The sequence below is a fragment of the Thamnophis elegans genome, chromosome 14 (assembly GCF_009769535.1).
Source record: "Thamnophis elegans isolate rThaEle1 chromosome 14, rThaEle1.pri, whole genome shotgun sequence".
NCBI classification, from domain to species: domain Eukaryota; kingdom Metazoa; phylum Chordata; class Lepidosauria; order Squamata; family Colubridae; genus Thamnophis; species Thamnophis elegans.
This window is the reverse complement of record NC_045554.1, coordinates 28,490,101-28,514,976: the sequence shown is the minus strand read 5'-3', so window position 1 is coordinate 28,514,976 and position 24,876 is coordinate 28,490,101. Positions and strand designations below refer to the sequence as shown.

General features: G+C 45.7%; 2 protein-coding genes across 2 annotated transcripts; one reads left to right on the top strand and one right to left on the bottom strand.

The window, feature by feature from the left end:
* Positions 1 to 1,752: 1,752 nt before the first annotated feature.
* POLR2C (RNA polymerase II subunit C) lies at positions 1,753 to 12,294 on the top strand. The gene is made up of 9 exons (XM_032230910.1): positions 1,753 to 1,934; positions 3,716 to 3,765; positions 3,877 to 3,945; positions 5,542 to 5,594; positions 6,868 to 6,996; positions 8,887 to 8,938; positions 9,494 to 9,662; positions 9,969 to 10,043; positions 11,471 to 12,294. Exons 1-9 carry the CDS (start codon positions 1,849 to 1,851, stop codon positions 11,613 to 11,615), a joined length of 828 nt encoding a protein of 275 aa, XP_032086801.1. The 5' UTR covers positions 1,753 to 1,848; the 3' UTR covers positions 11,616 to 12,294.
* An 8,837-nt stretch (positions 12,295 to 21,131) lies between these two features.
* LOC116518152 (metallothionein-2-like) lies at positions 21,132 to 24,152 on the bottom strand. The gene is made up of 3 exons (XM_032231428.1): positions 23,981 to 24,152; positions 22,341 to 22,406; positions 21,132 to 21,368 (listed from the first exon to the last, which is right to left on the bottom strand). Exons 1-3 carry the CDS (start codon positions 24,009 to 24,011, stop codon positions 21,274 to 21,276), a joined length of 192 nt encoding a protein of 63 aa, XP_032087319.1. The 5' UTR covers positions 24,012 to 24,152; the 3' UTR covers positions 21,132 to 21,273.
* Positions 24,153 to 24,876: the final 724 nt, after the last annotated feature.

Below are 24,876 nucleotides of genomic sequence, written 5' to 3'. Positions count from 1 at the left end.
CACATCCAGAGAAATATTCTGCCTTTTCAATATTTCCTAGGATATTTCATTTTTCTGGAAGAGGGCTGGATGATAACTTCCCACAATACTGTGCAATTATTTCTCTTCTGCAGGTTCCAATCTTGAAGGGCAGGCTTGCTTGTACACACTGCAAGAACATCAAAACATGCTACAACATCGATTAACAATGGTTGAGGCTGCCAGAATGTTGACTTTCCCTCGACACCCAAAGCAGTAAAAGGGGAAGTAAATAAGATGATGATAGCAGCAAGACAAAGGATAGAGAAGTCCTTTGGGATTCTGACTGCAAGATAGTGGATTCTTGGGCAGCCCATAAAGTTACCCAGATAAAATCTCTGATATTGCTCTTCACAATCAAATTCAACATAATGTAAGATTCCAGCAGTTTTCCCGAGCCACTGAAATGCCAAAGACAGTGAAACTCAAGACGAGGCTTGCAAAAAATATTAGCTTTTATTTATGGCCAAAGCAAAAGCTGGGTGACAAAACTATATCCAAAACATAAAAATAAATGCATGTAAGGAATAGTCACACGCTGCAAGAGGGAATCAGAGTATTATATACATTTTAGGCAGATAGAAACAAAGTTTATCCAATCAAGAGAAAAGTTTCGTTTTACCAACATGATCTTTAAAGCTTTCTTTTGTTCAAGCTCCTGTCTATGTCTACCTTATCTAGGGAATATTCCTATGGCCTTGTGTAGGGAGTGGCAGCCCGCCCTTTGCCAAGTTGTTTTTCAGCAGAATACTTTAAGGATTTATGAGCCAGGAAAACTCCCTAGTTTGGTTCCTTTCCCTAGTTTGGTTCCTTTAACTATGCAGCTGGTGTAACAATTTCTTCTATGTTTTCAAGAATGTGTCTAGCTTTGAAGCCTAGAATAGAAGTGAGACGCAGCAGTGAGATAACATTTGCAGTAATGCCATCCAGTATTAAGGTTTGCTAAGCTAGAAAACAACTGATTTCTGACAGTATACACTAATATAAGCAGAAGCCAAGATAGATTCATATTGATTCATATATTCCTTCAATACTAACAACAAGAAATGTATCACCTAAGTTTGTAGACACTCTTTCAATATCAGATGGGATACAAGAGGCAGAATGGAGGACTGTCAAACCCCAGAACATCCCTTGCTGGTGCAGGAGTCTGCAGGGACCTGAGGCAGTTTTTACAGGCTCCAGAACCTCCAAATGTGCCCTAGCAGGATGCAGTGTTGAGATGTGTCACCCTAAGCTGATGTGTAAATGTGTAGCAGAAAACTCACACTGCCTAAACCACACACCCTTTGATGTCATCATCAATAAATGTCCTAATAGAAGAATCTCACTGTTGTCTGGAAGTGTGCAGCTGTTTTTCTATTGTTTTTAACCTTGTCCTATAATATAACAACAGTAGTATTAACACTTACAATAATATTAATTATTATTAATGGAGAACTATAAAGGCTAAGCAGGAAAGCCAATACAGAAGGCTGTAAAATTACTTTATATTGTTATGTATGTTTTGTGTTTTCTTTCTTGTTGTGTTTTGCTTTCTGCTTTGAAAGATTAAAACATTCAATAATTTTTTTAAAAAAAAAAGAAGTGTACTGCTGTATGTTTTCCTACATGTAAAGGTGTTAAGATATGTTGTTGTTTTTTTAAACATAACCACAAATCTACCACCGCAGCGAGCGGCGCAGAAAGGCGGCGAGAGGGCGCTGCAGAGCCGGCCTCCCAGGCTTCCTGCAACGGGTCCTCCCGGGTCGCTGGGAGGCAGCCGAGCGGCCAGCCCCGGAGGAGCAAGGGCCGCGGCGCGGAGGGGGAGCCGGGAGCAGCAGCCTCGCCATGCCCTACGCCAACCAGCCTACGGTGCGCATCACGGAGCTGAGCGACGACAACGTCAAGTTCATCATCGAGAACACCGACCTGGCGTGAGCAGCCGCCGCGGCCCCGGGAGGGACGCTTCCCAGTCGCTTCCTCCCTCGCAGCCCGACCCCCTCCCCGCGCTTGCTCGGACCCGGGGAAGCCGGTCTGGACACGCGGGTCTTTCCCCACTCCCATCTGCGCGTGGGGAGAACCAGCATGGGATGGAAGAGGGATCCATTGAGTGGAAGGGCGACACGGGGGTCTCTCCCACTCCCACTCCCCGCGTGGGGAGATCCAGCCATGGACAGCCAGTCTGGACACGCGGGTCTTTCCCCCAAAAACTGGAGGGGTGGGATCCAGCTACGGACAGCTGGGACACATGGGTCTCTCCCACTCCCACTCATGCGTGGGGAGATGCAGCATGGGATAGAAGAGAGATCCATTGGGTGGAAGGGCAACACAGGGTCTTTTCTACTTCCACCCCACCTCACCCCGCATGGGGAGATGCAGCCATGGACAGCCAGTCTGGACACGGGGGTCTTCCCCCCCCCTACCTGTGCAGCAGAGGGGGTATCCAGCTACAGACAGCTGGACACAGTTCTTTCCCACCCCCACCTGTGCGTGGGAACATCCAGCATGGAGGGAAGGGTGGTCCATGGGGTGGAAGGGCGACGCGGGGTCTTTCCCACTCCTATCTGTGCATGGGGACAGTCAGCCAAGGCCAACTGGTCTGGACAAGCGGGTCTTCCCCTCCTAATCTGTGCTGGGGAGGGGGGAAATCCAGCTATGGACAGCTGGATCTGGACACATGGATCTTTCCCACTCTCACCCATGCGTAGGGCAATCCAGCATGGGGTGGAAGGGAAACATGTAGGTCTGTACCTCCCACCTATGCATAAGGATATCCAGCAATGGTCAACTGGTCTGGACACGTGGGTCCTCCCACCTGGGGCGTGAGGAGCTGCAGGCATAGATGGAAGGGACACACCTGTGGGCGATCCAGCGTGGGGTGGAAGGGAGACATGTAGGTTCTTCCCTTCCACTCACGTATGTGGAGATGCAGCGTGGGGTGGAAGGGAGACACACAGCTCCTTCCCTTCCACCCATGGATGGGGAGATCCAGCCATGGCTAGCCTGCCTGGACACAAGGGTCTTCCACTCCCACCTGCCCGGGGGAAGATCCAGCCACGCCAGCTGGTGTAGACACGCAGGTCTTCCCCCACATGTGGGGAGACTTAACAACTGACTTGCTTAGCACTGGAAATATTGGGGTCACTTGTGGTCATGAGGCAAGAACTACCTGTATTGCAATGGGTCTAGATCAGTGGTCACCAACCAGGGGTCTGTGAACATCTCGTCGTCCGTGATAAAATTTTGGTGGTCTGTAGAAAAATTATCTGCATCTTTTATATTGCACCTAATACTATTTATCTTTTTTTAAAAAAATCATATTAGTGGTCTGCAGGATTTAAAATTATGAATTTAGTGTCCCTGAGGTCCGAAAAGTTGGTGACCCCTGGCCTAGATGGCCCTTGAAGGCCAGCAGTCAAGCTGCGGTTTGGCAAGGAGGATTTTGGTGGGGGGCTCGTTGCTCACTCCAGCAGGCCCCATTGCTTTCTCATACGTGGCAACTTTAAATCGGGCAAATTAAAACCACATCATGCACCCAACTCCCAGAATTCCCCCTGACAGCCTGGGAAATTGGGGTCCATTGCCCAGTCAGCCAGATATTCAAACTGGATTTGGAATTGTTATCCACTTATCGATCCCTTCCTAAGAACTGAGATCATTATTACAACTATTGCAATATTAGATATTATAAATATTGTGGGGTTTTTTATTCCAGAGTTGCAAATTCCATCAGGAGGGTATTCATAGCAGAAGTTCCTATCATAGGTAATACCTCCAACATCTGTCACATTCTCTCATTCATTCATTTATTTCTCTTTGCATTAATTTTTTTGGGGGGGGGATTCTTTGTGTTTACTTCGTTCTTATTGTTTTCAGCTATCGACTGGGTTCAGATCGATGCCAATTCATCAGTGCTACACGATGAGTTCATCGCGCACCGATTAGGTGAGTATATTTGTATTTGTATTTAATAGATTTATAGGCCACCCAATCCCGAAGGACTCCGGGCGGCTTACAGAAAGTAAATTTTAAAAAAGAATTAAAAAACAGAGGAAACAAATTAAAACCACATCATGCACCCAATCTGGCCGGGGCTGGACCTCAGTCATCAGGTCAACAGCCCCAGGCCTGCCGGAATAGCCAGGTTTTGATAGCCTTTCGGAAGGCCATGAGAGTGGGTAGGGCTGGAGCTGCAACAGAAAAGGCTCTCCCCCGGGGAGTCGCCAGCCGACATTGGCTGGCAGATGGAATCCGGAGGAGACCTAACCTGTGAGATCTAATTGGTCTGAGAGAGGTAATCGGCAGGAGGCTGTCTCTCAGGTACCCAGGTCCGATGCCATGTAGGGCTTTATAGGTAGCGACCAGCACCTTGAAGCGGATTCGGAGACTAATAGGTAGCCAGTGCAGCTCGCGGAGGATAGGTGTAACGTGGGTGTACCTTGGTGCACCCACAATCGCTCACACGGCTGCATTCTGGACTAATTGGAGTCTTCGAACACTCTTCAAGGGCAGCTCCATGTAGAGCGCATTACAATAATCCAGTCTTGAGGTCACAAGGGTGTGAGTGACTGTCTGAAGGGCCTCCTGATCCAGGTAGGGTCGCAATTGGTGCACCAGGCGAACCTGGGCAAAGGTCCCCCTGGTCACAGCCGACAGATGGTGTTCTAAAGTCAGCTGTGGGTCCAGGAGGACTCCCAAATTGCGAACCCTCTCTGAGGGGCATATAATTTCACCCCCCAGCCTGAGAGATGGAATACAAGGCCAATCTTTGGGAGGGAACATCAGAAGCCACTCGGTCTTGTCTGGATTGAGTGCCAACTTGTTTGCTCCCATCCAGACTCTAACAGCCTCCAGGCACTGGCACATCACTTGGTACACCCAGTATCGCTCGCGCAGCTGCATTCTGGACTAGTTGTAGTCTCCGAACACTTTTCAGGGGCAGCCCCATGTAGAGCACATTACAGTAGTCAAGTCTTGAGGTGACGAGAGCATGAGTGACCGTTTGAAGTGCCTCCCAATCCAAATAGGGTCGCAACTGGTGCACCAGGCGAACCTGTGCAAAGTAATCATAAAACAGAAGGAAAAAGCTTTTTTTTTCTATTACACTTTTATTTTATTCAGAAAATGAAAATGCAAGAAAAAATGTCCAAAAATGAAACAGGAGGAAAAAAAGCATCTCTAGGAATCCATATTGGCAACTTTTAAAAGATGTGGACTTTAACTCCCAGAATTCCCCAGCCAGCTCTGCTAATTCTGGGATTTGAAGTCCACGTCCTTTAAAGTTGGCAAGGTTGAGAAACACGGATCTAGATCAAATCAGAATTATTGCTGTTTACAGAGTTCGACAGTAAGGAGGTTGAGGAGGAACACTGGCCAGTTCTAGAGTCTGCGGAAGGCTCAGATGAGATCTCTGCGTCAGAGGCAGAGAGTGGGCCAGAGTCATCTGGGAGTTATGTGCTGCCTCCGGAGTCTGACAAATAGTTCTGACTGGATTGGAACTTTTGATGACTATTTTTCATCGTCAATTTCTCTTCCCCTTAGGCCTGATTCCCCTTACCAGTGATGGTGTGGTTGATAAGCTGCAATATTCCAGGGTGAGTCTAACTAAGCCAGCGATAAATTATATTTCTGGAGGATCACTATGAAGAGGGAGTTAAAGACAGAGGATCAGTCAGTTCTGTGAGTCAGTTGCCAAGCCTCTGAATGTAAATCACGTGAGCATGGAGATGCGGCATCGGTCATAAGTGTGAAAAATGTTCATTAGTGTTGCCCACTGGCTGCCGGCAGAGCTGGCAGCAGAGTTCGACAGTAAGGAGGTTGAGGAGGAACACTGGCCAGTTCTAGAGTCTGCGGAAGGCTCAGATGAGATCTCTGCGTCAGAGGCAGAGAGTGGGCCAGAGTCATCTGGGAGTTATGTGCTGCCTCCGGAGTCTGACATCAGCGAGGCAGAAGAACAGTGGGAGCCTATTCCCAGTGCACGCATGCACAGAACTGCCAGAAGGCAAGAATGATTAAGACAAGAGGGGCAACTCAGTAGTAAGGCTTGGAGATGATTGGCCCCTCCCATAAGACATAAAAGAGGAGCAAATGGACTTGAGCCTTTGCAGGAAGCAAGTTTGTTCATTCTGGTTGGTTCAAACTCTGAAGCTCTGTTTTGACTCTGTGTTCTGTTTGGCCTTGCAAAACTAATTGGCAATTAGGTCTCTGGCAGCGTTTCAAGGGAGATAAAGGTGGATGCTCATCAGCCTTATCCTGAAAGACTGGTAGGCATCTATCAGACTCTTTACAGATTGTAACATCATTATGGGCTGCGAATGAACATAATTCACTGCCGTTTAAATAAAAAGAGGCTTTTTGGGGCTAAGCATGTGATTTATACTGTCTCAGGAAGTCTAGATCAGAACAATAAAACTCCTTTTTTCAGTGCTGTTGTAACTTCAAACTGTCACTAAGGGAACTGTTGTAAGTTGAGGGCTACCTGTATTTTGCTCCACTTATAGAGGGCATCTGACCCGAAGTGGTGCGGTGGCCTAAGGTGGAGCTCTCGCCTCACAATCAGGAGGCTGTGAGTTCGATCTTAGGTAGGGGGCAGATATTTCTCACTCTGGGCACGTTGAGAATATATCTGCTGAATATAACTCCGCATTGGCAACAGGAGGAGCATCCGGCCAGTAAACATTCTGATAGCTCCATTCAGTTGCCCAGACTCCACAAGGGATTATGGGGTCGTTAAATGAAGATGAGGATAGAGGGCGTCTGATCATGCCCAGTGCAAATTTGGTCCAGTGTTAGTGGACTGAAAGTCCCTGGGTGAGTTGAGCTCCAGAAGGACCCCTCATCATCCTTCCTGCCTCCCCTTTTTATCAGGACTGCAACTGTGATGAATTTTGTCCCGATTGCTCGGTGGAGTTCTCTCTCGATGTCCGATGTAATGAAGACCAGACACGGCATGTCACATCTCGGGACCTGATCTCCAACAACTCCCAAGTTATACCGGTCAGTGTCCTGTCCTCTGTCTCCACACTGCAGTTGGGTCAAGACACAAGCAGGGCTTAGATCCCAAGGAAGCCACAATGGTTGCAAGGGACTATTTGCAGACTGTAGAGAATTGGTCCAGAAACTCTTGCTTCTTGTTATTTGTTGATTTATTATAGTTACCAGTTGATAACCCGACGTTGCCCGGGTATTTATAGACGTTGAAGTGTTTGTCTGACAGGGAACCATTGAGAAGGGCCTTTTTCCCCTGTACTCCTATGCCCATCATCCCTGCCCTCTCCCTTCCCCTTCCCATGCGCTCCTCTTTCCTGCCCTGTCTACCGTCCTGGCACTTTGTCCCAAATCCATCAGGCGCTTCCCCATTGGTCCACTGGAGGGCGAACGTCACAGCTGGCTTTCCAGAGGAAGCTGCAAGGGAACTGACATCACTAACAATTGCTGCTCTAGGATGCCACACTCCTTAATGGCCCAGGCATTCCAGAGTTATGCTGGAACACACACACACCAGTGGTGTCTCCCCCAACCCCCAGTATTTGTTTCCAGAGAGTAAGTCATCTCTATACCAAGTTTGGTTGAAATTGCTTGAGGCGCTCCAGAGTTATGCTGGAACATACATACATACGTACAGCCTTTTATAGAGAGAGAGAGAGAAGAGAAGAGAAGAGAAGAGAAGAGAAGAGAAGAGAAAATAGAATAGAACAAAATAGAATAGAACAGAATAGGAAATAGAACAGAATAGAATATAGAATAGAATAAAACACAACAGAAAATAGAATAGAACAGAACAGAACAGAATAGAAAATAGAATAGAACAGAATAGAATATAGAATAAAATAGAACAGAACAGAAAATAGAATAGAACAGAACAGAACAGAAAATAGAATAGAACAAACAGAAAATAGAATAGAATAGAATAATCCAAAACCATATTCAAATTTCATGAGTTGAACTGTCAGATCTGCTTCAGCTTTTCAGCTTCAGACCTGTTTTTTTTAAAAGTAAAAACGATCTTTACCTCCATAGGTTGATAAAGGTATCGTTCACTAGAGATCAAATGAATTACAGCAGTTCAAAGCCAAAATTAAAGAGTTTTTCCCCCAATTAATTTTCCGTCCTCAGTCCCTTCCCATTGCTTGTCTCTCATTGGCCAATCAATTTTAAAAGAAAATAAGTTTTGGAAGCCGTCACTCCACGTATGGCATTCTTCTCCCAGGGAAACGCCCTTGGGAACTTTGTAGGTTCTGTTGGAAGAAATGTCCACCTGGGTTCAGTTCCAAGTGGGGAGAAAGACACTAAAGAAACATGGAGGCTGCTTGGAAAGATGGTTTTTAATGATGGACAGGACCACAAGGCTTGAGGTCCTGGGCAAAAAGGGAAGAGATGCTGAGAGTGCCCTGGGTTTTATGCCCTCTCTGGGCTTTTGAATTTGAGCTTGTGTTCTGATTGGTTGTCACACTCCCATGGGGGGCCATGCAGGGGCAATTCTGTAGGCTGTCCTGAGTCCCAGGCTTGGTTGAGCCTTGCTGGGTGATGATGTAATGAAAGGGCTTTGGGCAATTCCTCCTATGGCTCTGCCTGAAGGAGGTAGATCTTTGTTATGTAGAATAGACTGGCTCAAGCCTTAATGGCCGGCCCATTGACAAAGATGTGGGGGTGGGGGGTGAGTTATTCTCCCCTTTTAATATTTCCTAAAATATTTCATTTTTCTAGAAGTGGGGTGGGTGCTCCCTTCCTACAGTTCCCAAAGAGAAATCTTCAATTCGGTTTCATTTTCCTCCAAGCCTTTGCCCTCCCTTCCCTACCCTTCATGGCAGACTGGCCATGCCTCTCCATTGTTCTGAAGAGGAGACACCTTCGTTCTTTGTCCTACCTTCCCTTTGTCCTCTGCAGGTGACGTCCAGGAGAAGGGACAATGACCCCAATGACTACGTTGAACCAGATGGTGAGTTCCCAAACATGGCTGGGCTGGGGGAATTCTGGGAGTTGAAGTCCACAAGTCTCCAGGTTGCCAGGTTTGGAGAGGCCTCTGCTTTAGGAAGAAGGAGCATTCTGGCTGATCTATGAGCCATCCCTTGAGTAGCACATGCCACAGCTGCAGTTGGTAATAGGAGTCCATTGGCATTGGATAGCTATAAGAAGTTTGGGCAGATGGTGGAGGTGATGATCAAGGAAGGTATCTGGATGGAGAAGACTTCTGACCAAGACATCTAGCATCTTGCTTTATAGCAAGAGCGCTTAGACTTATATACCACTTCACAGCCCTTTTGCAGAGTCAGTATATTGCCTCCAACAATACGGGTCCTCGTTTTACCGACCTTGGAAAGGACGAAACACTGAGTCCACCTTGAGCCACTCAAGATCGAACTGCTGGCAGTGGGCAGAGTTAGCCTGCAATTTATGGGCATTCTGCATTTATGGGCATCCCTCACGATTCTGATAAGCTTCCACTCCAACAAGACGCACTGTTGTTGTTCTTTTTTTTTCTTCTTTCTTTTAGACATCCTGATTGTCAAGTTACGGAAAGGCCAAGAACTAAGGCTCCGGGCCTATGCCACGAAGGGTTTTGGCAAGGAGCATGCCAAGTGGAACCCCACAGCAGGCGTGGCCTTTGAGTACGATCCAGACAACGCCCTGCGTCATACAGTCTACCCCAAGCCTGAGGAGTGGTAGGTGTTCTGACCCAGCTCCCCAAACACCACCAACCCTCTGAAGTGAATTCAAAGATTCCTTTATTAGGAGCGTCGGCAGGACAAAGGATGATCTTGGTTTTCTAGAAAGGATTTTGTTATGGCTACATAGCATCTAACTCCATACTAAGGTCGTTTTGTAATCAGTAGTAGCATCTTACCTCCTTGACTTCTTGATATCCTGCTTTTTTATTGCTTTTGATCTTTTCCCAGCATCAGGATCTTCTCTATGAATGTTTAACTTCACAACTCAACATCAGCTCTTGTGTTTCTGCCTCCTTCTAGGCCAAAGAGCGAATATTCTGAAATCGATGAGGATGAAGCCCAGGCACCTTATGATCCCAACGGGAAGCCAGAAAGGTGAGGGATCGAGATATCTGAACTAGATTTTTCTCCCAACTGGAACTCAGCTGGTTGGATAAGACAGTCCTTGACTTACAACTGTTCACTTAATGAACATGGGAAGCTACCGCGGACTTCCGGGGGGGGGGGGTGATGTCTCAGCTGGAGTTGAAGTTACAATGGTCTACAATGGTCAACAACGTTTTTCCCCACAAACCAGCATTTACTTCCAGTTTTTTTAGCAAAGCATTGATTTGCTTAATGACCTGGATTCACTTAGCAACCGCGGTAAGTGGCATAACAACCGCAATATGTTGGATTAGTAATGAGGGTAACCCGGTTTACAACAATAATGGGTTATAACTGTGATGGGCATGTTTGATTACAGTCATAACTTGAGGACTGCCTGTGCTCTAAGCAGCTCATCAGGGCGGTGGCATTCTCTGACCTCCCCTGAAATCAATACAGTACTTGGTTCACACTTCAGTTTAACCCATGTTTTGTTTTAATCCTGGTTTGTTGAACACCATAATTAATGGTGCAGAATAGAATGACAAGGAATAGAGAATACAAAAAATAGAAGAGAAAATAGAGAAGAGAAGAGAATAGAGGAAGGGAAGGGAACAGAACAGTAGAACAGAAAGAATATAAGAGAACAAAAAGAATACAATAGAATAGAAAACAGAAAAAATAGAATGGTAATGGAGTGGAGTGGAGAGGATTAGAATAGAATAAGAAGAATGGAATAGAATAGAATAGAATAGAATAGAGGAAGGAAACAGAATGGAATGGAGTCCTTTGGGATTGGGCGGCATATAAATTTTGATAATTAAATTAAATTAAATTAAACAGAAGAGTAGAACAGAAAGAAGAGAACAAAAAGAATAGAAAGCAGAAAAAATAGAATGGGAGTGGTGTGGAATGGAATAGAATAGAATAACAGCAAAAATAGAATAGAATAGAAAACAGAAGGAATTGAATAAATAAAATAGAATTTAAAACTTTGGCACTTTAAATATATGCTAATCAGCATACATTAAAATATATGCTAATCAGCATACATACTCTCAAAAGATAACCATTATGCATAATATACCCAGATATACACAAGTGCCTGACCCAGAGAACCATCAGTCTAGTTTAGATGTATACCTATACATGGCAAAAAAGAGAGAGAAAAGAATCCTGTGAATTTACACTACGGATAACCTAAGGAACCAGTCTGTTAACAGAATCTATAAATCCTGCTATAGCCTCTTCGGAATTTCCTCCCAGAGAGAATACCACAATGATGGATCAATGGCCAGGAGCCCCCTGAAGGTTCCATCCAGGGGCACATCCGTGCAATAATTTCATTAAGAGAACCACAGATTACGAACCCCAAGCGCTGGGCTTGAATCGCGTGTTAAATGAAGGCGTCCTGCAACCTTTTTATCCCCACTCAGGTTTTACTACAACGTGGAGTCCTGCGGTTCTCTGCGTCCCGAGACCATCGTTCTCTCCGCCTTATCTGGGTTAAAGAAGAAGTTGAGCGACCTCCAAACTCAGCTGAGTCAAGTGATCCAGAACGAAGTGCTGACGATCAACTGATGATCCTAAGTTGACCACTTTGGATCAACTCTGATTCTGGGGAAAGCTGAGATCACAGCAGGGCCCGATTTGCTCAGTGGGAACTATTCTGCCTCCATATCCGATACCCCTCGGGGGCTTTTCTCTGGCTAACTTCGTGTCAAAACAGGTTTTGTTCTAAATCGGCGGGGGGTTTTTCCCCCAACCTCATCCATTTTAAAATATAGGGACTTCAACTCCCAGAATTCCCTAGCCAACATGGCTAGACCGCAACTCCATGTTGGCTGAGGAATTCTGGGAGTTGAACTGCAAACATCTTAAAAGTTGTTGAAGTTGAGAATGGTTCTTCTAAATTGCATTCAACATTCCTCTAACAAAATATCGGCCTTAGGTGAGAGATGGCCAACCTTGGCAACTTTTAAGACTTGTGGACTTCAGCTCCCAGAATTCCCCAGCCAGCCATGCTGGCTGGGGAATTCTGGGAATTGACATCCACAGCTTTTAAAGTGGCCAAAGGCAGACACTTCTGCCTTGGATGTAAGAATGTGCAGCTTGAGAACAAAACCACCAACCTTATCTCTTGTTTCCTGTTTTTGTCTCTTGACGTCTGGAAGGAAAGATCTCCAGTTTGATGGAAGTTCATGTTACACAACCGGTGTTTGTTTAGTACACAATAAAAATAAATTCTGCTTTTGAGAAAGAGGTGTCTGCAGTTTTGTTTCTATTTCTTCCATCAGCTCAGAACATACTCCAGAGTTTGACGGAATCTGTGCAAGGGTATAGAATCTCTTCCCAATCAATTACCCTTTAAATAAAATGGTTTTCCTTTCCTCAGCCACAATTTGATACGAAGCAGAGATTGATTTTCCGTGGATCAGGTAAAACCATAGGTTTAACAGGTTAACAGAGTTGGAAGGGACCTTATAGGTGGGTTCCTACTGGTTCGGCCCGGTTCAGCCGAACTGGTAGTGGGTATGGTGGCCTGGGTCACTGGAACCAGAAGCGACCCAGGCCTGCCACGCCCCTGAATCGGTTGCCCAGTCGCCCACAGTGCCGCATCTTGGTTTTGAGCTCGGCGCATGTGCAGAACAATTTTAAATTTGAACTCTGCACGAAGTGCATGCACCATCGAACCAGCAGTAAAGTCAGCTGGAAGCTACCCCTACCCTACACCATTTCTGACCGATGGCAGTCCACTCTCTTGGAGGCCTCCAGTGATGAAGCTCCCACAACTTCCGAATGCAACTTCTGTTCCACTGGTTGATTATTCTCACTGTCAGAAAATTCCTCCTTATTTCCAGGTTGAATCTCTCCTTGATCAGTTTCCATCCATTCTTCCTTGTCTGGCCTTTGGGTGGCTTGGAAAATAGCTTGACCCCTTCCTCTCTGTGGCAGCCCCTCAAATATTGGAAGACTTCTATCCTGTCTCCCCTGGTCTTTCTCTTCACTAGACTAGCCATGCCCAGTTTCCTGCAACCGTTCATCGTATATTTTAGCCTCCAGTCCTTTGATCGTCTTAGACAGGTTCAGATTACAGAGTTGGAAGGGACCTTGTAGGTCATCTAGTCCAACCCCTGACCAAGCAGACCCTATACCATTTCTGACACGACAGTCCGTCTCTTCTTGAAAGCCTCAGTGATGAAGCTCCCACAACTTCTGAAGGCAACTTCTGTTCCATGGGTTGATGGTTCTCACTGTCAGAAAATTCCTCCTTATTTCTAGGTTGAATCTCTCCTTGGTCAGTTTCCATCCATTATTCCTTCTCTGGCCTTCAGATGCCTTGGGCATCATGGCATCTGTTGGTGATAGGCACAAAGGTTTGGGAGCGATATGCACAAAACTGCCATGCTAAAAGTAACCACTGGGTGGCACCAGTACTTGTGGATGAAAATAATGTCTTTAGTCTATGGTAAGACTTGAACTCGTAGTAAGACTGCCTGCAAACTACCTGCAAGTAGGAACATCACTCCAAAAGCTAGGAAACGATTATTAACAACATCACTTCCAAAAGCTAGGAAACGATATTAACACAAATGTTCTCTTGCTAACTTTCTGAAATACAGCATATGCATGTTATTGTGGATTCTGCTCCACAATCAGCTAATAGCTAGATTTAAATATATGGCTTTGTATTTCAGCTTGTTTTTAATCAAATGTTCTTTTAAAATAATGGCTACGTTGAGCTGATGTAGGGATGGATTTCGCTGTTTATCATGATTACTTCTGTTTCAAAGGGATTATTGATACTCTTTATGCATTGTATACTGGTTTTTAAAATTGCTTTTATTGGAGTGTTAAAAAGAGATTCTTTTCCCAAGGGATGGAAATAAGGAGATGTGAGTTCTAGTCCTGCTTTAGACATGAAAATCAGCCGGGTGTCCTGGGACCAATCACCAGGAGATTGTGAGTTCTAGTTCTGCCTTAGACATGAAACTGGCTGGGTGACTTTGGACCAGTCCTTCTGTTTCAACCTAACCCACAGGGTTGTTGTTATGGGGACAAATAGGAGAAGGAGGAGGACTTAGGCTTGTTCACAACCTTGAGTAACTTATAAAGTAATAAAGGTGGGATAAAAATTTGATCAAACAATAAAATGCCACTTGGTAGGAATTCATTTTTTGTCTTCCTCCCCAACATGGAATGGAATGGTGAGAAGGCAGGGAGGCTGCATAGTCATACAATCAATGAAATGATAGTGCAGTCAAAGACAGGTTATTCATTCACACACACACAAACACACACACAATCCCTTAGCCCTTTAAGAACTGAACAAGAGTTAGAATTTGTTGTTGTTAGTTGTAAAGCCATGTCAGACGCATCACGACCCCATGGACAACATTCCTCCAGGCCTTCCTGTCCTCTACCATTCTCTGGAGTCATTTAAGCTCACGCCTGCTGCTTCAGTGACTCCATCCAGCCACCTCATTCTCTGTCGTCCCCTTCTTCTTTTGCCCTCCATCGTTCCCAGCATGAGGCTCTTCTCCAGGGAATCCTTCCTTCTCATCAGGTGGCCAAAGTCTTTGAGTTTCCTCTTCAGGATCTGGCCTTTTAAGAACAGCCAGGGTTGATCTCCTCTAGGACTGACCAGTTGGACTACCTTGCAATCCAGGGACTCGCAGGAGTGCTTCTCCAGCACCAGAGTTCAAAGGCCTCCATTCTTGTTATGCTCGCCTTTCTTATGTCCAACCTTCACAGGCCATCCATTGCAAATGGGGAAAACCATAGCCTTGACTACACACGACACATTTGTTGCAGGGTGATGTCTCTGCTTTTTAGTATGCTTTCTAGATTTGCCATAGCTTTCCTCCCCAGGAATCAGATACCACTGGGAAAGGGCATGCAAAAAAATCTCCTGTCCTTTGAGAAAAGTTGTTCAAAGCTTCCTCCCTTTCATCAAATCCCATGGGAACTTTGTAGAGGAGCAGCGACCTCACTGTGCAAATTTCTCTGCAAACACATGGTCCCTCCCTTTTGCCCGGGCCTCCAAAGACCTGAATCCTGCTGGAGAATTACCCTCACAACTCTAAGTTGCTGACTGCAGCAATACAGCTGTGAGAAACTGTATCTCAGCCCGAAGCCATGTTCCTTGTGACCTTGGCAAGAAGGTGCCCGCACGTTTCCCTGGTCCTGTGCGTGCCTTACCTGGGCCGGCTCGTAATAAGAAATCTATATACTACTAAAATAACGGAATAACAGAGCTGGAAGGTGTTCTGACCGGGCTTCCCAAGAGCCTGAAGCAAACTCCTCGTCTCAACAAAAAACCCTTTATTAATTTGCTGTGAATTCTGCCCATTCACATCCAGCAAAGTCTTTCAAGGGAGGATTCACAGGATTCACAGACCTTCTCTGGCTTGGCGAGCTGCCGGGGGGATATCTGCAGAACTTGGTAAGGAGTCTCGGAGAGTCACGAACCAATGACGCGAACTAATGGTCTCCTGCAAACTCCACTCCCCCCCTTTTTTATTTCCTCTAGGAGGGGCCATTCATTGACCACCTGTGGCCTTACTCCCCAGTCAACCCTTGTCCCCTAGCTGTTCTCTTTGTTTGACAACTTTGTGCATGCGCACACTGGGAACAGGCTCCAGTTGTTCGTCTGCCTCACTGATGTTTGACTCTGAAGGCAGCTGAATACTGGAATACAGCTCTGGCCCCCTCTCTGCCTCCGACACAGAGCCCTCATCAGAGCCTTCCCCAGACTCCAGGACTGGCCCATGTCGTTCCCCCCCACCCAACTTCCTCACTGTCCGAATCTGCTGCCAGCTCTGCTGGCGGGCCACAACAGAAGAAACCTTGGAGGCCTTCTAGCCCAACCCCCCTGCTCAAGCAAGAGATCCCATACCATTCCAGACAAGTGACTGTCAGTCTCTTCTTAAAAGCCTCCAGTGATGGAGCACCCACAAGTTCTGGTGGCCAGCTGTTCCACTGGCTAATGGTTAGGAAATTGTAATGGGATTTTTTCATTTTGGTTGTTTTGAAGAACTACCATTTTCCCCTGGTGGTCTTTGTGCTTTATTTTTATCAGTTTCTAATCATGGTTCTGAAAGGTTGTCCTGGGCATGTTTTGTTATGGGGTGGGACATTTTGTTAGCTGCCTTTGAATAAAATAAACACACACACACACACACACACACAAGCCACAGGACTCCAACCTTCTCACCTTTGGGGAAACGTTCTAATAAATAACTAGCTTTTCCAGACCTGGGTGATTTTAAATCTGCAGTTGAGGTTTTTAGACACTTAAAAAAAAAAAAGTTAAAATTCAGGTTACACCCCCACCCCACCCCGCCAAAGGAAATGTTTTGTTATCTCCTTGTTATCAAGTTTCTTTTGGATTGCTTTTAAGGTGAGTTTTAACAGTTTGGAATGCCCTCTGGAGTGACTTTTGCAATTAGGTGGCCTATAAATTGAAAATACGGGTGGTGCGGACTACAATGGAGTCCAAGATTTCGGTTTGCTAAGTGAGACCTTTGTTAAGTGAGTTCTGCCCCATTTTGCATGACCATAGGGATGCTGCTATGGTCATTAAGTGTGAAAAACAGTCGTAAGTCTATTTTTTCAGTGCCATTGTATCTTTGAATGGTCAGTAAAGAATCTGTCGTAAGTCGGGGAATACCTATTTTTCCTCTGGATCACCCCTTGGTCAATTTTGGAGCTGGGAAAACTGAAAATCCTAGGCAATGGTGCCCATCTGCACATAACCCTTTTTCTTTTAGGATAGAATAGAGTTGGAAGGGACCTTGGAGGTCTTCTAATCCATCCCCCTGCTCAAGCAGGAGACCCTATACCATCTCAGACAAGTGATTGTCCAGTCTCTTCTTAAAAACCTACAGTGATGGAGCACCCACTAACTTCTAATGTCAAGCTGTTCCACTGGTTAATTGTCCTCAAACTGTTAGGAAATTTCTCCTTAATTTCAGGTTGCTTCTCTCCTTGACTAGTTTCCATCCCTTGTTTCTTGTCCTGCCCTCTGGTGCTTTGAAGAATAAATTGACCCCCTCTTCTTTGTGGCAGCCTCTCAAATACTGGAAGACTGCCATCGTGTCATCCCTAATTCTTCTTTTCTCTAGACTAGCCAAGCCAAATCCTGCAGCCACTCCTCCTATGTTTTGGACCTGAAAGAGTTCAGTTTTCCAACCTCTGGTTCTCCCCTTCCCACCCTCCATTTTCCCCAAAACTGGGCAGTTTTTATAGTTTTATGATTTGCAAGCAGTAGGGTTGATGAAAGAAATGTCATTCTGGGTTCGGCTCCAAGTGGGGAAAAAGACACTGGAGACATGGAGGCTGCTTGGAAAGATGGTTTATTGTTGGACAGGACCACATGGCTTGAGCCCTGAACAGAAAAGGTGATCACATGCTTCATAACTTCCCACAGGGCCAAGGGGTTGAAGAAGAGATTCCTTCTTTTTTTCATCCTCAGCCTCTTTAGGAGGTGTGGACTTCAACTCCCAGAAGCCTCCATTTGGATCCAATTCTCGGTTATCAGGCAGGTGAAAACTAGACAGGTAGGGATTCCACCACGTTCTTTCCCAAAATGGTGCCTTCAAGATTCATGTTACTCAATCTCAGCAACAGGGGAATTCTGGGAGTTGAAGTCCATCCATCTTAAAAGTGACCGAGGTGTGGACTTCAACTCCCAGAAGCCTCCATTTGGATCCAATTCTCGGTTATCAGGCAGGTGAAAACTAGACCAGGTAGGGATTCCACCACGTTCTTTCCCAAAATGGTGCCTTCAAGATTCATGTTACTCAATCTCAGCAACAGGGGAATTCTGGGAGTTGAAGTCCATCCATCTTAAAAGTGACCGAGAAATACTGAGCTATACAGCGACAAGCTTCTACTTGTAGGCTTATCATCTCACCACAGGGCCATCCCTGCCCCCAAGAGAAAACTTACCTGTCTGCCTCTCTGGTTTTCAGCCACCTTGTCTCTCAAGAGATTACTTCCTTCCCACCTCCTACCGTTCCTCTGTTTGCCTGCAGCCCAAGCTGTCATCTCTCTTGTTTTTGGAACAAGTTTGTAATTAGGTTGATGAGACTAAGGAGAGCCCTCCTGGGCCCTTTGGGTTTCCCACCTGTTTACTTAAGAAACAGGTGCTGCCCTTACTCTTCCCAGGAAGGCAGGGAGGGCAGAAAGAGGGCAGAAAAAAAAAATGAATTGGCAATGCAGGAATTAGTACAGCCAGGACAAGAAGCTATGGGTGGAAACTAATCCAGGAGAGAAGCAACCTACAACTAATAATTTTCCTAAAAGTGAGAACAATCAAGCAGTGGAATGGCTTGTCTTGAAAAGTTGTGGGTGCTTGCATCACTGGAGGTTTTTAAAGAAGAGGCTGGGACAGCACTTTACCTGAAAGGTTATAGAATCTCCTACTTGAGCAGAGGGTTGGACTAGAAGACCTCCAAGGTCCCTTCCTGCTATTCCAGAGGGTTCCACCACAAAACCGCGTTCGACTAAAGGGCGCTCGATGAAACTGCGTAGCTGATGTCATCACAGGGCGACAACAGCTCGGAAACAGAAGCACACTGTAAACGCTAAACCTAAAATTAACCCCTAAACCTAACCCTAACCCCCCTAAACCTAACCCTAACCCTAACCCTAAACCTAACCCTAAACCTAACCCTAAACCTAACCCTAAACCTAACCCTTAACCTAACCCTAAACCTAACCCTAAACCTAACCCTTAACCTAACCCTAAACCTAAACCTAATCCTAACCCTTAACCTAACCCTAAACCTAACCCTAACCCTAACCCTTAACCTAACCCTACCCTAACCCTTAACCTAACCCTAAACCTAACCCTAACCCTTAACCTAACCCTAACCTAACCCTAAACCTAACCCTTACCTTAACTTGAATCGGCTTGCTTTCAAAGCGCTATTTAAAGCGCCCTTCTTTCTCCGCGCTCGCTGTTGTCGCCCTGTTGATGACATCAGCGACGTGGTTTAATCGGGCGCGCTTTAGTCGAGCGCGGTTTTGTCGTGCCACGATTCCAGAGGTCATGGCTGCTCCATCACTGGAGGCTTTTAAGAAGAGACTGGGACAGCTAATTGTCTGAAGTAGTATAGGGTCTCCTTCTTGAGTAGGAGCTTGGACTAGATGACCTCCAAGGTCCCTTCCAGCTCAATTCTAAGTTTATGTGCAATTATGATGTAGTCCTCAACTTACAACAATTCATTTAGGGACCATTCAAAGTTACAATGGAGCTGAAAAAAGTGACATGTTTTTTCACACTGACAACCATTGCCGCATCCCCACAATCACAACATTTATATCTGGATGTTTGACAACTGACTCACATTTTGGATGGTTGCAATTCTGACGGGGCCATGGGATGACCCTTTTGTAACCTTACGACCATGGGGAAAAGAGATTCACTTAATAACCGTGTTACTGATTTAACAACTGCAGTGATTCAAGTTAACAAAGGGACAAGAGGAGTCGTAAAAACGAGGCAAAACTCACTTAACAGAATTGCTCACTTGGCAATTGGCAAAAATATTGGGCTCAATTGTGCATCTGAAGCTGTTGACAAATTCTGCCTTCCCCAATGTGGTTTGCCATCAGGTAGGCCCGGACCACATCTCCCATCATCCCCAATCAAGGCCAGATGATTTCCAAATCTCCAGTCACACAATTGTCAAAGATATCCTATGTCTCAGAGGTGTCCAGCCTTGGTGACTTTTAAGATCTGTGGACTTCAGCTCCCAGAATTCCCTAGCCAGCATTCTGAGAATTGAACCTCTAGCCCGTGGCAACCAATTCTCATTGACAATCATTTGCAGCATCCTGTAGTCCTAGGATTGCAATTGTGCCCCCTTTTTTGCCAGTTCTCATCAAACAAAACCCATTGGGGAATTTGCTTTAACCATCATTTGATTCGCTTAAAGTAGAAACGGTCAGGTCCGGTCCTGTGATAACTCATTTTACAACTGCCCAACTTATGATGGAAATTTCTGTCCCAAGAGGGTCAGTTTCTTCTCCAATGCACCAGAGGGCAGGACAAGGAGCAGTGGATGGAAACTAATCAAGGAGAGAAGCAACCTGGAATGAAGGAGAAACTTCCTAACAGGGAGAACAATGAACCAGTAGAACAGCTGGCCTCCAGAAGTTGTGAATGCTCCATCACTGGAGGTTTTTAAAGAGATTGTAGAGACATTTGTTTGGAATGGTATAGGATTTCCTACTTGAGCAGGGGGTTAGACTAGAAGACCTCAAAGGTCCCTTCCAACTGTTATTCTGTTAATGATAGTTGAGGACTGTGTGGTCCTATAGAGAATGAATATTAGTGCTCAGGATATGCAGAATAGGAATAATTAAGGTAAAGGTTGCCCTCTCACATATGTGCTACTCTAGGGGGCAGTACTCATCTGTTTCAAAGCCAAAGAGCCAGTGCTGTCTGAAGATGTCTTTGTGGTCATGTGGCCAGCATGACTAAACGCCGAAGGCGCATGGAACGCTGTTACCTTCCCACCAAAGGTGGTCCCTATTTTTCTACTTGCATTTTTACATGGTTTTGAACTGCTAGGTTGGCAGAAGCTGGGACAAGTAATGGGAGCTCACTCCGTTACACAGCACTAGGGATTCGAACTGCTGACCTTTCCGATTGACAAGCTCAGTGTCTTAGCCACTGTGTGTGTGTGTGTGTGTTCAGGATATATAGGATATTTATATTTGTGTTGTATTTGTGCTGTAACAAAGGCAACAGTAAAAATATTGGGTTTCTGTCTGGATGGTCTCTTGTGACGAGCCAATGGACAGAGAATGGTAGTAGTGAACTTCCTCCCATATTTGGGCATACCGGGGGTTGTAACGCTAAATAGATATTTATATTTATTTATATTTTATATGTATGTATGTAAAATCCACTCTGTGGACCCAAAAGCAAGCAAACCACATTGCAAATTGATTTAGACCACCATGTTTAACAAAACCAAGATACATTCAAAAGACTGCCCAGAGTTCCACTGTAGCTGATGACCTTTAAAACCAGGTTAGTAACTTTGAAGAAAACCCACCCCAAGAAACCCAGACAGACTATGCTTTGTCTGAAGTCAGCTTTATTTTCATGCTCTCAGGCTTTTAAAAAAACAAGGGCAACACATGTTGCTGTAGCCTGAAAAAATCATTTTGACTGCACAACAGATTTAACCTAATTACAAAAAGAGGAGGGGTGGGGGGTTCAGGGGCAGCAGCTGCATTTGTTCAGAGAAGGGTCTTTGCAGACACAGCCTTTTGCACAGTTGTCACAGCTGGCAGGGCAGCAAGAACAGCAGCCTGGAAAGAGCCAGAAAAACAGGAGATTAAATAACTGTTAGAAATGGGATACAGTAATCAATGCATCAATTTGGATACTCGAAGGCGTAGAAGTGGGTTTTCTAGATCAAACTGAATGTCTACGCTGAACAGTTCGATTCCCACATTCAAACTCAATGTGGGTCAGTTGCCAAATGGACAGCCCATATTTTGCCCAATTTACACACCTAATAAAATGTGCAACCAATGACTTTATTGTAGCTTCCCTATCCATAAACCTGGTTAGGTTGTTCTTGTTCAGAATAAAATTCCCTAGAATGCAGTAGGATTAAACCTAAACTACATCCTATTGCATATAACCTTAGAATTGGGCTGGAAGGGCCCTTGGAGGTCATCTAGTCCAAGCTCCTACTCAAGGAGGAGATCCTATACCACTTCAGACAATTGGCTGTCCCAGTCTCTTCTTAAAAGCCTCAATGATGGAGCACCCACAACTTCTGAAGGCAAGTTGTTCCAAGGTTGATAGTCTGTTAGTTCTAGGTTGCTTCTCTCCTGGATTAGTTTTCACCCATTGCTTCTTGTACCTGCCTTCAAGGTGCTTTGAGAATAGCTTGACTCCCCTCTTCTTTGTGGCAGCCCCTGAGATATTGGAACACTACTATTATGTCTTTTCACTAGACCAGACATACCCAAATCCTGCAACCATTCTCATATAAGTTTTAGTTTCCATTTTAATGGGTACTTCATAGAGCAATTACATGGACTAAAATATCTTTCAAGAGCATTCACTCTATATCTAAATGCATGCTCTTATTCATGGGAGTTGATGTCCACAAGTCTTAGAAGTTCTCAAGTTTGGACACCCCTAACTTAGGCTATGTTGCAAGTCTTGGGTCAAATCAGATGACTTACAACGTTCCCGCCCCTCTTCTTCTCAAAACCTTGACCTTTGCATTTTTAACCAATTGATTTTCTAGAAAACAAAAGACTTACTTTTTTTGCACGAAGTACATTTGCAGTTTTTGCATTTGCACGATCCATTGCAGGAGCAGGAGCTGCCTGAAATGTTAAAACAGAGAAAGAACAAATGTCATTGCCTGAAAGAGAATAATCACAAACCACAACCATGATTCAAACCCTTTTTACTAGAAGCTCCTATACACTATTCCGTGCAGCTGCCTGAGACTAAGCGGGCAATGCATGCTGTAAACTAGAGTTTGTTTAGTTCTGGTTTTGGCGTGAGCGACCCCAGCCTTTGGAAGCCTGTAAAACCCATGGTTAATCATGGCTAATGAGGTCTGTTAAACCTTGGTTAAAGGTGGCTTAACCTGAAGTTGTTCCCCCCTCTGGGTAGACCATAATTTTTAAGTTTGAAGAGTTTTTGGGTGGGTGCACTAGAAAAAACTTCAGAGAGAACAAAATCTCCCAGATCCTGGTTTTAAAATAACTAGGATGCCCATAAATTTCCTTTCCCTGGACTACCTGACTACATTTATTTAAACTGCTACTCCACTACACTGAAATGGTGTTTAGTTTTTGCAGAAAGATTGTTTCTGAACCTTTTTGACAGCCTTTTATGACAATTCTAATTCCGAAACTTATTTTGCTTTAAGAGCTTTTGCAAACTCCCAACTTGTTAGGGATACTTTTCTCAAATGTCCAATTAAAAAAAAATGCTTTCAGACACAGGATAAAACTTGGGAACATTTTCCTAAGTCTCCTCACAGCTGTTCTGAATGGGAAATTGGTTTTCCTACTACTAATTTATTATTAGGCTGTTGTTTTTTTCCCCAAAATGGGGAAACTAAGATGTTGCCAGTCAATCTGCCTATTCTGGCCAATAGTTCCTTTGAAAAGAAGTAACTGGTTTTCTTCCACTCTTACCCACAGGAGCTTCCATAGAAACCTGGTCTTGGATCCTTGGCATATAACTAGCAACCCCAAGAAGGAGCGAGCAGATTAAATGTTCAATGCTATATTTTGATGTCAAATGAGCAAGTCTTAGTTGCTTAAGGCCTGCCGAATTTTATCTGGCCTGGAAGCTGGCCAAAAAAAAAAAAGTTTATCTGAGAACAGAATTTTGGGAACTGTTTCTGTATCGGTAGATACCTTGTTCTCTCTGTGCGGGGGGGGGGGTTACACCCCGTTAGAGACCTCACACAGACTTCCAGAAAGTGTTCATGGGGTTTGGGGAGAAGAAACTGTCTCTCTCTTGGAGAACAACTCTTCGGAAGTTGTGGGGGCTTCGTTACTTGAGACTTTTCAAGAAGAGAACTAGACGTATTTATCAGAAACGGTGTAGGGTCTCCTGCTTGGGCGGGGGGCTGGACTAGATGACCTACAAGTCCTTTCCAACTCTGTTCATCTGTAATCAGCACGGACGGAGCGGGACCAAACCCCGCTGCTTTCCCAACCCATCGAGGTCCCGCAACAACTCCAACCCAACGACAGCAACGGAGCCGCGGAGCCATACGTTCCCTCCGCAGCATTTGCGCGCATCTCCTGCGCTCAATACCGGCTTACAGGATTCCGGACACGCCAAACCGGGGTTTCTAAAGGAAGGGGATTAGGGTTTTTTCTTAAGGCAATGCAACCCGCTGCATGCTGGAGGGAAAACAGAAACAGAGACTTACCGGTGGCGCAGCCGCAATTCTGGGGATCCATCACAAGTCGAGAGACGAAAAGAGCTCAAATAGCCCAAGGCGGAGGAAAGATGCAGAGATGCTGGAGGGCTGCCTGCCGCCGGCTTTTTATAGCGGCCGTGAGGTCAGCGAGGCGTGTGCAAAGCGCCCGTCCCTCCCCCCCTCCCTATCCTGCGCACGGGCCGCAGCGGTGAGGATGGGGCGCAAAGAGGAGCCGCTTCAGCGGCCGCGCGCAAAGCCCCCGCGTTTGCAAGCGGCTCCCGCTGCCCCCTGGGCTCCGTAGGGGCTACACGCTAAGCCAACCCCGACATTAGCCTGACTTGGTCCCCCTGGAGCGAATGGAGGCGCCGGTGGTGGGGTCTCGTTGATTGAAAACGGGGTCCTGGGGGGACCTCCAGGCAGCTGTTTGAGGGGGTCGCCTCCCCCCCCTCACGACTGGTCATAGGTCCTCATTTTCTACAGCTGGAAGCAACAGGTGGGGGGCTCCAGGTTGGATCTCCGTGGCGTTGATTGGGGGAAGGGTGGAGATCCCTGGGTTTTGCAAACACCCCGCGTGGGGACTCCCTCCGAGGTGACCTGCCATCCTGGTTGAATGGGGCTTTCTCCCATGTCCATCAGTCAATCAATCAATCAATTTAATCAATCAATCAGAATAGAGTTGGAAGGGACCTTGGAGGTCTTCTAGTCCAAACCCCTGCTCTACGGGGAAGAATTCTGCTCTCCCTTCTCTAACCAAACTGGGACTGTCCATCTCTGGCCCGGAGTTTATGGCAGGAGGACCCAGGGCAGTGGGCCTTCTTTCTTACATTAGAATAATATTTATTTTATCTATGGATCAAGATGATCAATGATTTTGCTTTGAGGTCTCTGCTTTTTCTTGACCACAA

Bases quoted from the DNA above. Each gene is read 5' to 3' on its own strand.
- LOC116518152 (XM_032231428.1), bottom strand. From the start codon at position 24,011: ATGGATCCCCAGAATTGCGGCTGCGCCACCG. The intron at 22,407-23,980 runs GTAAGTCTCTGT...TTAACATTTCAG, and splicing joins GAATTGCGGCTGCGCCACCG to GCAGCTCCTGCTCCTGCAAT. The intron at 21,369-22,340 runs GTAAGTCTTTTG...GGCTCTTTCCAG, and splicing joins ATGTACTTCGTGCAAAAAAA to GCTGCTGTTCTTGCTGCCCT.
- POLR2C (XM_032230910.1), top strand. From the start codon at position 1,849: ATGCCCTACGCCAACCAGCCTACGGTGCGCATCACGGAGCTGAGCGAC. The intron at 6,997-8,886 runs GTCAGTGTCCTG...TGTCCTCTGCAG, and splicing joins ACAACTCCCAAGTTATACCG to GTGACGTCCAGGAGAAGGGA. The intron at 8,939-9,493 runs GTGAGTTCCCAA...TCTTTCTTTTAG, and splicing joins TGACTACGTTGAACCAGATG to ACATCCTGATTGTCAAGTTA.